Source organism: Lithobates pipiens, unplaced genomic scaffold, assembly GCF_037356315.1.
Source record: "Lithobates pipiens isolate NorthernLeopardFrog02 unplaced genomic scaffold, aLitPip1_a1.2 Scaffold_35, whole genome shotgun sequence".
NCBI lineage: Eukaryota > Metazoa > Chordata > Amphibia > Anura > Ranidae > Lithobates > Lithobates pipiens.
Genome location: NW_027507811.1, coordinates 15,940,526 through 15,954,902, shown reverse-complemented (window position 1 = coordinate 15,954,902; position 14,377 = coordinate 15,940,526). Strand labels below are relative to the sequence as shown.

Here is a 14,377-nt window from a genome sequence, read left to right as displayed (position 1 = left end):
CATCCAGACACATCCCTTGTCTGTTACTGGATAATCTCCCAGAATTCCCAGAATCCTCCTCACCTCTCCTGTCAGCAGCTCCGTCATCTTCTTGGTGACTTTGAGAATCTTTTGCATGTTGTGTCTCTCGGGTTTCAGGGAGTCAAATGGAGGCACTGTGATGGTCATATGATCACCTGACTTCAGAACAGGAAATCTCTGTATTGGAGAACCAATAGCAATATCAATTTAAAATCCCAGAATCCTCCTCACCTCTCCGGTCAGGTCTGTGTTTTATTAATAGAGATAAGAGTGATGTCATGTGACCTCCCAGAATCCTCCTTACCTCTCCAGTCAGCAGGAAGATGATCTCCAGGGTGAGGTTTAGGATCTTCTGAGTCATGTGACTCCGGTCCTCCTCCATCCTCATCGGTGCCATCATTTGATCTATACAGATCTCCTTGTAGACGGATAACTTTGGGAAATGAAAGTAAGAATTATTTGGATGGTGTTGGTCACACGATAATAGGATGTGGATATGAAGGGGATAATAGGAGGGTTGATGTACGTTTAAGAACTACTGCCCCGATGTGAACATATTTTGTTTGGATTGTTTAGTGTTTGTTACATTTTCGAGGTCCCGGGACTCTCTTGACCTGCTCTATTAGAAATTTCCATTTTCTCTGTTGGGTTTGTTTTGTTTCTGAACTGGTTTTAATTAGTTTTAGATCTGCAGACAAGGAATGATAAATACGATCCTTCTTTTGACTTGTTTTGCTCTGAAGCAGTGCTGTGAGGTCAATGTAGGGTCGTTAGGATGTCCAGGAAGGGAACTGGTGGACTTTCTGGGCTAATCTAAACAATTGGCAGAACTCTGACTGCAAGGCTCCAATTTCCAGCAGCCTGGTGACTGATAGGAGTGATGTCACTGTCACTCTCTATAGTAAGAGAAGAGATTGGATAGCAGGAGGATGGTGTTGGTGAAGTAGGGGGCAGGGGGAAGGTTTTTGTTCTCTTCCCTCCAATGGCAGCCCAATGTGGGTAGGAGGAGGACAGCAGGGGGGAGGTTTTTTTTTCACTTTGTTGCCAAGTATACTGAGGTATCCAGGATCTCGTACAGCATGGCGGTGGATTCCTGGTGTTCTGAATTCCGGTACCAGGCTCTGACACAGTCTATGTCATGGAAGGGTATTGGGCGGCTCCCTCAGATCCACAACATGGGCCTGCTAAACGAGTCTGTGCAAACAGATCCTCTAACAACAACGGGTGTGTACCCAGGGGGAAGGACTTCCCTTCTTCATTCCACTTGGTGTCCTGGAACAGATTACTTGACCAGTAACATGGGAAGAAGGTGAAGGCTGCCTTCATTTCCTTGCAAGAGCTTTGTAAGTAGCTTTGGAAAGTGCAGGTAGGAGGACCATCATTGTTCAAGAATCCCCCCTCCATCCCTACCTTGGAGACCCCCTGAGCCCTACAGCCTCCTCTTCCCTCAGAGCCCTGAAGCCTGACTAACCCCTCGGAATCCCCATCATCTCAGCTGGCCCCCGGAGTCTTTATCCCTATTAGCCCCTCACAGCCTCTCAGGACCATATTACTAGAATTTAAGTAAAAAATGTAGACAATGTCCCAGCCCCGTAAGTGGGGGCAATGTTCTGACCCTGAAGGGGTTAATCCACGTTCTCACACTAGATATATATGTGTATCATCATCTGCTGGAGATAAAAGATGTCACAGTGACTATGGAGGAAGAGGACGGACATGACGGGGGGGTTACTGGGTGTAAATAGAAAATAATATCTTATTACCTCCTCTACCATAAGTTCCAGCAATGTTTCCTCTCTAAACCTCCTGATTCACCTCTAACCCGGAACTTCCTGTCTGCACCTGATATCACTTCCTGTCTTCCATACAGATTTCCTGTCTTGGTAGACGTGAGATCACCATCTTGTGGAGCTCAGAAGAACTGCAGCCCCCCGAGTAACATCTCATAGTGTGAACACAGCCTTATGCTCTTAGTTATCTCCACTCCCGCCAAGGGGGATAGAAATATATTACTGCCTAGTCCAGCCTTTCTCAGCCAGGGTTCCTCCACTAGGAGTTCTTTGAGAATTGAACAGTTTCTGTTCGACTGTGGGGATTAGCTTTGGGTTGACCACAAGTGCAACTCAAACCCGAGCTTTTCACAGTTAATCAAATGGACAAACTATATGGTCATATTTGGCCAGTGCACCCACTCACCTCCTGTTTAGAGCTAGTTAGTTTATTCCTAGCTACACACTCCCCTCTTCTTCCATGTCTACTCAGTCAGTGTTAGTCTTTCTTTGAGACAGGCTTAGGAAAGTCAATATCTTATTACCCTAGTGCAGGGGTAGGAAATCTCGGCACTCCAGCTGTGGTGAAACTACAAATCCCATCATCCCTCTGCCTCTAGGAGCCATGCCTGTGACTGTCAGGGTCTTGTAATCTCTCATGGGTAGTTTCACCACAGTTGGAGGGCTAAGGTTGCCTATTCATGCGCTAGTGGCAGTGTTGGACCAAAACTTGTTTACTAATGTGATTTGGTATCTTTCTCTATCCTGCCCTCCTGTTTAGAGCATGTTCCCTCAGTCAGTGATATTTTTTTTTTGTATTTGAGGGCCTGGCTGGGCTGTAAAAGGTGAAATTACGGGTCCTACTGAAGTATTGGGCAGCCATGTTGGATACAGTAGAAGGTCTGGGAGGCTAGTATGGGCCCTGCCTCATTGTGGATGGGACGCCCCGTTGCCAGCATCTGGCCTATCATCTAGGAATGTTGCCCTGCTTGTGCTTGCCACTGCACAACAACTTCCAGAACTGCTGGTGGATGCCTGTCTATGCTGGAGTGCTGCGCTGCTGGTGGATTCCTATCTATTATCCTGCAGTACTGCGCTGCTGGTGGATACCTATCTGTTATCCTGGAGTGCTGCACTGTTGGTGGATGCCTATCTGTTATCCTGCAGTGCTGCGCTGCTGGTGAATGCCTATCTATTATACTGGAGTGCTGCACTGTTGGTGGATGCCTATCTATTATCCTGGAGTGCTGCGCTGCTGGTGGATGCCTATCTGTTATCCTGGAGTGCTGCGCTGCTGGTGAATGCCTATCTATTATCCTGCAGTGCTGCGCTGCTGGTGGATGCCTATCTATTATCCTGCAGTGCTGCGCTGCTGGTGGATGCCTATCTATTATCCTGCAGTGCTGCGCTGCTGGTGGCTGCCTATCTATTATCCTGCATTGCTGCGCTGCTGGTGGATGCCTATTATCCTGGAGTGCTGCGCTGCTGGTGGATGCCTATCTATTATCCTGCAGTGCTGCGCTGCTGGTGGATGCCTATCTATTATCCTGGAGTGCTGCGCTGCTGGTGGATGCCTATCTATTATCCTGCAGTACTGCGCTGCTTGTGGCTGCCTATCTATTATCCTGTAGTGCTGCGCTGCTGGTGGATGCCTATTATCCTGGAGTGCTGCGCCGCTGGTGGATGCCTATTATCCTGGAGTGCTGTGCCGCTGGTGGATGCCTATCTATTATCCTGCAGTGCTGCGCTGCTGGTGGATGCCTATCTATTTTCCTGGAGTGCTGCGCTGCTGGTGGATGCCTATCTATTATCCTGGAGGACTGTGCTGCTGGTGGATGCTTATCTATTATCCTGGAGTGCTGCACTGCTGGTGGATGCCTATTATCCTGCAGTGCTGCGCTGCTGGTAGATGCCTATCTATTATCCTGCAGTGCTGTGCTGCTGGTGGATGCTTAACTATTATCCTGGAGTGCTGCGCTGCTGGTGGATGCCTATTATCCTGCAGTACTGTGCTGGTGGTGGATGCCTATCTATTATCCTGGAGTGCTGCGCTGCTGGTGGATGCCTTAGGATTTATTGCGCTGCTGCTGGTTGATGCCTGCACCTGATCATTTCTCCTGAGCTTCTTTGTTAGGATTCTGTCCTCCTCAGTTTCCATTTCAGAGCGACTGCTTTCTACTGGCTCATAGTCACTATCCCAATGTCATGGTCATTTCCGGAATCCAGTGGCTCATGGAAGACCTACCCACGGAATCCCCTCGTTGAGCGTTAATAGGTTTCCATGGGCGCGCGTTGGCGCGAACGGACGCACGCGGGTGCGAGTGGGTACGAACGAGCGCACGATGTTGTGAACGAGCGCACGCGGGTGCGCGATGTTGCTAACGAGCGCACACGGGTGCGCGGGGTCACGAACGGCTGCACGGTTTCACGTGGGCGTGCGCAGGCATGCCGTGCGACCGTTCTTGGCCCCTAGAGGGCTTCTTAAGGATTCCGTTCCATTGCCTCGGTGCTGTCCAGTCTACAGCGTTCCGGTTACTTTGCCTCCTGCTTACCTGATTGTTCCTGTTCTGTTCTACCCGGCCTGCTCCTGACTATCCCTGCTTGCTGCCAGCCTTGACCCTCGGACTGTTTGACCTCGCTTCTGCCTTCTCCTGTGTACCGCTGCTGCCCGCCTGTTGACAACCCGGCTTGTATTTGACCCCGCTTGTTCTGCCAGCTGTTCCAGTCTGCCATCCGTGCTGCTGCTGTCTGCTGCCTGCCTGCCAGCTGTTCCAGTGTGCCATCGGTGCCTGCTGCTGTCTGCTGCCTACCAATCAGCTGTTCCTGTGTGATCATCTGTACCCGCTGCCAGCCGCTGACTGCTTACCAGTTGTTCCAGACCACCTACCAGTGTCTGCCGCCAGCTCCAGGGTCAGTCCTACCCTTCACCTGCTTGGCACTTGTGCCCTCTGAACTCTAGAATCCCTGTCCCCACTTCCAGGGAATCTCGAGCCAGAGGCTTACGAGTGCCCGCTCCCTGCACTCCGGGCTTCCTCCATCAGGTACGTGACACCCAGTCTGACGGAGAGAGTTCCCCGTTACTCTCGTCCGACAAACTCTGGAGTATCCGGAGAGCCTCCCCGCTGCTGTATAATCTTTTAGCCTTGTGGACAGATCTGCACAGATGATCACAGACAGATGTGTTACAGATGTTTATCACTGGGATGTGGCAGATGTGCGCCAGATGATCACAGACAGACTTGGCAGATGTTTATCACTGGGATGTGGCAGATGTTCACAGACAGACTTGGCATTTGTTCACAGGCAAGTGTTGTCACTGGGATGTGGCAGCTGATCACGGACAGATGTGCGCCAGGTGATCACAGACAGTTGTGGCAGATTACTATGGATAGTTATGCGCCAGTTGCGGCAGATTATTACGGGCAGATGATTGCGGACAGATTAGCCAGATGATGATGGACAGATCTGCCAGATGACAGACAGTTGTGCCACATGATCACGGACAGATGTACCAGATGACGATGGGCAGTTGTGCCAGATAACAGACAGCTGTGCCACATGATCTCGGACAGTTGTGCCAGATGATGACGGGCAGATGTGCCAGATGATGACAGGCATTTGTGCCAGATAAGACAGCTGTGCCACATGCTCACGGACACTTGTGCAAGATGATGATGGGCAGATCTGTCAGATGTACCAGATGATGACGGGCAGATGATCACAGACAGATGTTCACCGGGACCGGTGTTATCGCTGTGTTTGGGGACGCTAGCTGGGTGATCGGTGGGTAAAAAGCAGACAAACTGCTAAAAACTCGCTGATCCCTGAGGTGCAGCACAGATCTCTCTTCCTCTCCTCAATGACAGGCTCAGTGCGAGGAGGAGAAGAGATGAGAGCCGTTACAATGCCTCTCTATTTACATTACATGACAGCTGTGATTGGACACAGCCGTTATGTTATCAGCAGGGCCAATCACAGAGCCCTCCTGCTGTGCAGTGCTGCCCTGTCTCTGGGGGGGCACAGGCACATGGGAATCACTCCGTTGCGCGGGCACGCGGCCGCGCAAACCCGTTTCTGACGTCCCTTCCCCCAGGCTGTTTACATGACGATGGCTGTGATTACACACAGCTATAGTGCGATCAGGAGGGCAAACCACAGTGCCCTCATGACGATCCGAGACGCGGCGTGCCCGGGGTTCCACGTGCGCGCAGGCACGCACCCGTGCAAACCCGCTGCTTCTGAGGGATGTTCAAGAACGTCCACTCAGAAGGAGGAAGCGCCCACCCCGGCCGTATGTGAGCAGTGGGAGGTGGTTAAAGCGTCACCCATGGACAATGTTTAGATATTGAAGATTGTCATCATTGCGCCGACACACACAATATATTTACATTTTCATTCAGTAAATTTTTTTTATTATATTATTGCTTTAAACAAAATTTACAAACGTAAACTCAGGAAATTGTAAAAGTAGGAATCCGATTGGTCAGGAAAATGACTTGTCTGGAATGTGGAGGCGGAGTCGTTATTAATTTGTGTACAATACAATACACAACATGTTACCCTATAATAACAAAGTATTGTAGAAAAGATCACAGCATAGAAAATGGAGGGAAAGCAGAAAACAAACCCGGATATGAAGGCAACACTTGTGGCACTAATACACCTCGAGGATTGTGCGGGACCCCTGATGTACAGGAAGACAAGACTTCAGTGAGGAACAATTCCCTCACTCAGGACAGGAATACGGTTTCTCCCCCGTGTGAGACATTTGATGTGTAACAAGAGATGTTTTTTGTATGAAACATTTCCCACACTTAGGACAGGAATACGGCTTCTCCCTGGTGTGCAATCTCTGATGTCTGTCAAGATTGCACTTCAGTGAAAAACATTTCCCGCACTCGGGACAGGAATACGACTTCTCCCCTGTGTGCAATCTCTGATGCCTGTCAAGATTGCCCTTCTGTGAAAAACATTTCCCGCACTCAGGACAGGAATATGACTTCTCCCCCGTGTGCAATCTCTGATGTTTGCAAAGACTTGACTTGTGTGAGAAACATTTCCCGCACCCAGGACAGGAATGCGGCTTCTCACCTGTGTGCCATCTCTGATGTTTGCAAAGATGTGACATTTGTATGAAACATTTCCCGCACTCAGGACAGGAATACGGCTTCTCCCCGGTGTGCAATCTCTGATGTCTGTCAAGATTGCACTTCAGTGAAAAACATTTCCCGCACTCAGGACAGGAATATGACTTCTCCCCCGTGTGCACTCTCTGGTGTCTGTCAAGATTGCCCTTCTGTGAAAAACATTTCCCACACTTAGGACAGGAATACGACTTCTCCCCCGTGTGCAATCTCTGATGTTTGCAAAGAGTTGACTTCTGTGAGAAACATTTCCCACATTCAGGACAGGAATGCGGCTTCTCACCTGTGTGCGATCTCTGATGTTTGCAGAGATGTGCCATTTGTGAGAAACATTTCCCGCACTCAGGACAGGAATACGGCTTCTCACCCGTGTGAGATCTTTCATGTTTGACAAGTTCTGATTTCCGTGAAAAACATTTCCCACACTCAGGACAGGAACACGGCTTCTCTCCTGTGTGAGATCTTTGATGTATGACAAGGTCTGATTTCTGAGGAAAACATTTCCCGCACTCAGGACAAGCAAATGGCTTCTCTCCCGTGTGAGACCTCAGATGTATGACAAGGTATGTTTTTCGTACAAAGCATTTCCCACACTCGGGACAGGAATATGGGTTTTCCCCCCTGTGAGACTTTTGATGTCCAACCAGATTTGATTTTTGTACAAAACATTTCCCGCACTCAGGACAGGAATATGGCTTCTCACCTGTGTGTGTAATTTTATGCTCATTAAGTTTGGATTTAAAACTGAAACGCTTCCCGCACTCAGTACAGGGAAACCTTTTATCTGCTGGCAGGACGGCACCGTCCCTCACATTCTGAGGTTCCTCAGGATAAGAGGAATACGATGGCCCGGCACCATCCCGCACAGTCTGAGGTTCCTCGGGATAAGAGGAATACGATGGTCCGGCACCGTCCCGCACAGTCTGATGTTCCTCGGGATAAGAGGAATACGATGGTCCGGCACCGTCCCGCACAGTCTGATGTTCCTCGGGATAAGAGGAATACGATGGTCCGGCACCGTCCCGCACAGTCTGAGGTTCCTCGGGATAAGAGGAATACGATGGTCCGGCACCGTCCCGCACAGTCTGAGGTTCCTCGGGATAAGAGGAATACGATGGTCCGGCACCGTCCTGCACAGTCTGAGGTTCCTCGGGATAAGAGGAATACGATGGTCCGGCACCGTCCCGCACAGTCTGAGGTTCTTCAGGATAAGAGGAATACGATGGTCCGGCACCATCCCGCACAGTCTGAGGCTCCTCAGGATAAGAGGAATACGATGGTCCGGCACCGTCCCGCAAAGTCTGAGGTTCCTCGGGATAAGAGGAATACGATGGTCCGGCACCGTCCCGCACAGTCTGAGGTTCCTCAGGATAAGAGGAATACGATGGTCCGGCACCATCCCGCACAGTCTGAGGTTCCTCGGGATAAGAGGAATACGATGGTCCGGCACCGTCCCGAACAGTCTGATGTTCCTCGGGATAAGAGGAATACGATGGTCCGGCACCGTCCCGCACAGTCTGATGTTCCTCGGGATAAGAGGAATACGATGGTCCGGCACCGTCCCGCACAGTCTGAGGTTCCTCGGGATAAGAGGAATACGATGGTCCGGCACCGTCCCGCACAGTCTGAGGTTCCTCGGGATAAGAGGAATACGATGGTCCGGCACCGTCCTGCACAGTCTGAGGTTCCTTGGGATAAGAGGAATACGATGGTCCGGCACCGTCCCGCACAGTCTGAGGTTCTTCAGGATAAGAGGAATACGATGGTCCGGCACCATCCTGCACAGTCTGAGGCTCCTCAGGATAAGAGGAATACGATGGTCCGGCCCCGTCCCGCACAGTCTGAGGTTCCTCAGGATAAGAGGAATACGATGGTCCGGCACCGTCCCGCAAAGTCTGAGGTTCCTCGGGATAAGAGGAATACGATGGTCCGGCACCGTCCCGCACAGTCTGAGGTTCCTCGGGATAAGAGGAATACGATGGTCCGGCACCGTCCTGCACAGTCTGAGGTTCCTCGGGATAAGAGGAATACGATGGTCCGGCACCGTCCCGCACAGTCTGAGGCTCCTCAGGATAAGAGGAATACGATGGTCCGGCACCGTCCCGCAAAGTCTGAGGTTCCTCGGGATAAGAGGAATACGATGGTCCGGCACCGTCCCGCACAGTCTGAGGTTCCTCGGGATAAGAGGAATACGATGGTCCGGCACCATCCCGCACAGTCTGAGGTTCCTCAGGATAAGAGGAATACGATGGTCCGGCCCCGTCCCGCACAGTCTGAGGTTCCTCAGGATAAGAGGAATACGATGGTCCGGCCCCGTCCCGCACAGTCTGAGGTTCCTCAGGATAAGAGGAATACGATGGTCCATCTACACTGTGTGGTGCCGGATGGACATTTGAGGTAGTCGGGTTTTCTCCTGGACTATACTGTGTGATGTCCTCATCTTCTACTTTACAGTCTGGAGACAAAGTGAGACAATCCTCTGAGGTTTTCCTCATCTCCCGTCCATCTACTAAAATAGAAATACAAAGATTATTACTAGACATCAGCTGATTGGTTCCCCTAAACCAGGACTCCGCCCACATCAGGCAGCTTTGTCTCTGAGGATCTTACAATTCCCCCCTCAAGGTAACTAGTAAATGGGTCCTCTGATCTCCTACCAGATCATTTCTTTATTCATGGACCTTAGTCAGAGAGTGAGGAAACAACGAGAACTGTCTTTTATGAAATAGACTATATAGTGCAGGGCTTAGGCCTACGTAACGTGCAATATAAATGATATAGTGTAATGGTCAGTATTTGTACACAGCCATCAGTGGCAGCTAAAATGTTTACATGAGACAAGTTGCAGAGGTCCCACACCGCTGCCCCCCATCTCCTGAGACTGCACTCAGTGACTTGGGTCTGAGACTATACAGATATATCCCTCCACCCGGCACAGCCAGCAAACAACAGAGCAAGTAACCCGGGAGAATTGTTCTGTAAGAGATCTTACTAGATGTGGTCACGGGGCAGAAGACTCGAGGCACATTGTCCAAGTGCCTAAGTCAAGCAACACAACATTTTGCTGCTAATTCAACCCCAAAATCTCCATAAATCCAGTCTAGATACATAAATTGTGTCGGCAGCACAGAGAAGGAAGATTATCGGAGAGAAATCCAGGAATACAGGACAGGGAACACAGCTCAGGAAAGTGACCAGGGGATTACAGGCTGATATCACCCAGCCCCCGCCCTACTCTGGACCAGGGCCGCAATCAGGGGGGTACAGGGAGTACTCCTGTAAGGGGTCCAAGTGTCCCAAGGCCTGGCCGTTCCCCTCCCTTCCCCCCCTCCAGCACCAGCTATAGAGAGGGAGAAGGGAGCAAACACAAGTCTGATGAGCCGCTGCCTCCTTTCTTTTACTAGCACCCCCCCGATGACCACTATAGAGAAGAAGGAAGGAAAAGAGCTTAAAAGTTTGAGCTAAGCCACCACCACTGCTGCCTTTCACTAGCCCCAACCCCCCCCCCCCGCAGGTGATCGAGGCCAGCACTCGCCCCGCTTCTTTCCCTGCTGAGGAGGAGCTGCTTCTGCTAGGTTATTTCTGGTTGGCCGGGACTTGGGCAGGTGGTGTGGACAGTTCATCATCGGTGAATGACCCAGCTGTATTAGGTCCTACAGACAGGAGAGAGTGGTGTGGGAGGGTAAGTCACAAAAAGTTGGTGTGCTGTATATTTGGAATTTATTTTTATCTCCTTCTCCTTGTATGGGAAACCTGAGGCTGACAAGCTGGCATGATTGAGTTACATTGTGAAAATGAACGAGGATGACTCTGGGTGGGGATGAGAGTTATATTGTGGAGAACCTCTCTGATCTCCACCCAGAGTCATCTTTATTCATTTTCACAATGTAACTCATTCATCTTCATCCCCACCCAGCATCTACTCCATCCCTCCAGTCCCCACAATGTATCCACATCAACGTCCAGCATCATATATCCATCCCTCCCTCCAGTCCCCACAATGTATCCACATTTCCGTCCAGCATCATCTATCCATCCCTCCCTCCAGTCCCCACAATGTATCCACATCCAGCATCATCTATCCATCCCTCCAGTCTCCACAATGAATCCACATCCAGCATCAGCCATCCCTCCCTCTAGACAATTTATCCGTTTTCAGCATCATCCATCCCTCCAGTCTCCACAATGTATCCACGTCCAGCATCATCCATCCATCTCTCCATTCTCCACAATGTATCCACATCCACGCCCAGCATCATCCATTCCTCCAGTCTCCACAATGTGCGCGGATTCGGTGAGGCGGCCAGTGAGCAGGCCCTGGGGAATGTTGGTGGTCCAGGCCCCTGGGTGACCAAGACCTAAAACTGTGTAAGGGGCCTCAAAATGTCTGATGGCTGCCCTGTTTCTGGATCAATCAGTGAGCAGTATGGGTGGAGGAATGGCTTTACTATCAATGACCCACCTGTGCTGATCTCTGTAGGAGTGTCCTCCTCTATAAATGTCCCCGTTATTCCATCCTCCTCCATAGACTGCTGATCATCCCTCACATACCTCTCTTCTTCTTCTTCTGCTTTAACCTCAAATTCAATTTCTTTCAAATCTGTGCCCTAAACCAAGAGAAGGATAGAAACTTAAAGCTTAAGATTTAATATTGCGGCATCACAAATAGAAAAGATCCACACATCGTCTCACAAGTCCATGTCCCAGATGTGCCATTCAACCAACCTTGTAATGGTGGGGGATGGTGTGATCTTCCTGTGTGGAATCCCGGGAATACAGAGGACCTCCCTCCTCCATAGACTGCTGAGCTCCACTTATCAACATCTCTTCTTCTTCCTCTTTAATCTCAGCTTTGATGTCCTTCAGTTCCTCACCCTAAACCCCAAAGATGATGGAATATAAGTGTAAAAAGGAACAAGAAATTACATATAAGAATGTTCTCTCATAGCTTTGAATTCTGTTCTATTTGCTCAGTCCCACCTACCTGATGATGGTGGGGGATGGTGTGACCTTCCTGTATGGAATACAGAGGACGGGGACATCTCTCTGGTGGGTTCCCATTACTGGATCCATCTGTAGGAAACACACACACTGACTGAATACATTGTTTCTATGTGTTTATCAGATGATGGGGGATCTAGGTGGAGCCTCCGTACTGCTCTCTCCTTTACAATAAAGTCTCCTCTTACCCGGTGATGTGAGGGGCGGCTGATTGTCCATCATGACGTCCTTGTAGAGATCCTTGTGTCCTTCTAAATACTCCCACTCCTCCATGGAGAAATAGACAGTGACATCCTGACACCTTATAGGAACCTGACACACACAATGATACAGTCACCATCCAGACACATCCCTTGTCTGTTACTGGATAATGTCCCAGAATTCCCAGAATCCTCCTCACCTCTCCTGTCAGCAGATCAATGATCTTCTTGGTGACTTTGAGAATCTTTTGCATGTTGGGTCTCTTGGGTTTTAGGGAGTCACATGGAGGCACTGTGATGGTCATATGATCACCTGACTTCAGAACAGGAAAACTCTGTATTGGAGAACCAATAGCAATATCAAGTTTAACCACTTTCAGACCGGACCAATTTGCTGGTCAAAGACCAGACCACTTTTTGCGATTCGGCACTGCATCGATTTAACTGACAATTGCGCGGTCGTGCGACGTGGCTCCCAAACAAAATTGACGTCCTTTTTTCCCCACAAATAGAGCTTTCTTTTGGTGGTATTTGATCACCCCTGCGGTTTTTATTTTTTGCGCTATAAACAAAAATAGAGCGACAATTTTGAAAAAAACGCATTATTTTTTACTTTTTGTTATAATAAATATCCCCCAAAAATATATAAAAAAACATTTTTTTCCCTCAGTTTAGGCCGATACGTATTCTTCTACATATTTTTGGTAAAAAAAATCGCAATAAGCGATTATTGATTGGTTTGCGCAAAAGTTATAGCGTTTACAAAATAGGGATAGTTTTATAGCATTTTTATTAATAATTTTTTATTATTTTTTTTTTACTAGTAATGGCGGCGATCAGCGATTTTTATTGTGACTGCGACATTATGGCAGACACATCGGACATTTTTGACACATTTTTGGGACCATTGTCATTTATACAATAATCACTGCTATATAAATGCAGTGATTCCTGTGTAAATGACACTGGCAGTGAAGGGGTTAACCAGTGGGTGGCAGTGTAGGGGTTAAGTGTTCCTAGGGGAGTGTTACTAACTGTGGGGGGGTTGGGCTTTCATTTAGTGTACACTGATCTCTGCTCCAATCACATGGAGCAGAGATCAGCGTCACTAGTTGCTAGGCAGAATAGACAAATGTTGTTTACACAGCATTTGCTCTATTTGGCCGTTCCGTGAGACGATCGCGGGGATGCCGGCGGCGCGCTCCCGATGGCAGGGCGGCATCGAATATTGGACGTACCTGTATGCCAATATGCCTGCCCGTGCCATTCTGTCGACGTACATCGTCGTGCGCTGGTCGGGAAGTGGTTAAATCCCAGAATCCCCCTCACCTCCCCGGTCAGGTCTGTGTTTTATTAATAGAGATAAGAGTGATGTCATGTGACCTCCCAGAATCCTCCTCACCTCTCCGGTCAGGTCTGTGTTTTATTAATAGAGATAAGAGTGATGTCATGTGACCTCCCAGAATCCTCCTCACCTCTCCGGTCAGGTCTGTGTTTTATTAATAGAGATAAGAGTGATGTCATGTGACCTCCCAGAATCCTCCTCACCTCTCCGGTCAGGTCTGTGTTTTATTAATAGAGATAAGAGTGATGTCATGTGACCTCCCAGAATCCTCCTCACCTCTCCGGTCAGCAGGAAGATGATCTCCAGGGTGAGGTTTAGGATCTTCTCAGTCATGTGACTCCGGTCCTCCTCCATCCTCATTGGTGCCGTCATTTGATCTATACAGGTTTCCTTGTAGACGGATAACTTTGGGAAATGAAAGTAAGAATTATTTGGATGGTGTTGGTCACACGATAATAGGATGTGGATGTGAGGGGGATAATAGGAGGGTTGATGTATGTTTAAGAACTACTGCCCGATGTGAACATATTTAGATTGTTTAGCGTTTGTTACATTTTCGAGGTCCCGGGACTCTCTTGACCTGCTCTATTAGAAATTTCCATTTTCTCTGTTGGGTTTGTTTTGTTTCTGAACTGGTTTTAATTAGTTTTAGATCTGCAGACAAGGAATGATAAATACGATCCTTCATTTGACTTGTTTTGCTCTGAGGCAGTGCTGTGAGGTCAATGTAGGGTCGTCAGGATGTCCAGGAAGGGAACTGGTGGACTTTCTGGGCTAATCTAAACAATTGGCAGAACTCCGACTGCAAGGCTCCAATTTCCAGCAGCCTGGTGACTGATAGGAGTGATGTCACTGTCACTCTCTATAGTAAGAGAAGAGATTGGATAGCAGGAGGAT

At 49.1% G+C, this 14,377-nt stretch overlaps 1 protein-coding gene across 1 annotated transcript in view; it reads right to left on the bottom strand.

The window, feature by feature from the left end:
* LOC143955518 (uncharacterized) overlaps nt 1-12,329 on the bottom strand; it is a 59,815-nt gene extending 47,486 nt beyond the window's left edge. The window contains exons 1-5 of the mRNA XM_077465551.1: nt 12,124-12,329; nt 11,919-12,007; nt 11,660-11,809; nt 11,397-11,541; nt 6,536-9,443 (exon numbers count right to left, since the gene is read on the bottom strand). Coding sequence (XP_077321677.1) covers nt 6,536-9,443; nt 11,397-11,541; nt 11,660-11,809; nt 11,919-12,007; nt 12,124-12,208 — 3,377 coding nt within the window. The 5' untranslated portion in view covers nt 12,209-12,329. The remainder of the gene's footprint in view (nt 1-6,535; nt 9,444-11,396; nt 11,542-11,659; nt 11,810-11,918; nt 12,008-12,123) is intronic.
* Nucleotides 12,330-14,377: the final 2,048 nt, after the last annotated feature.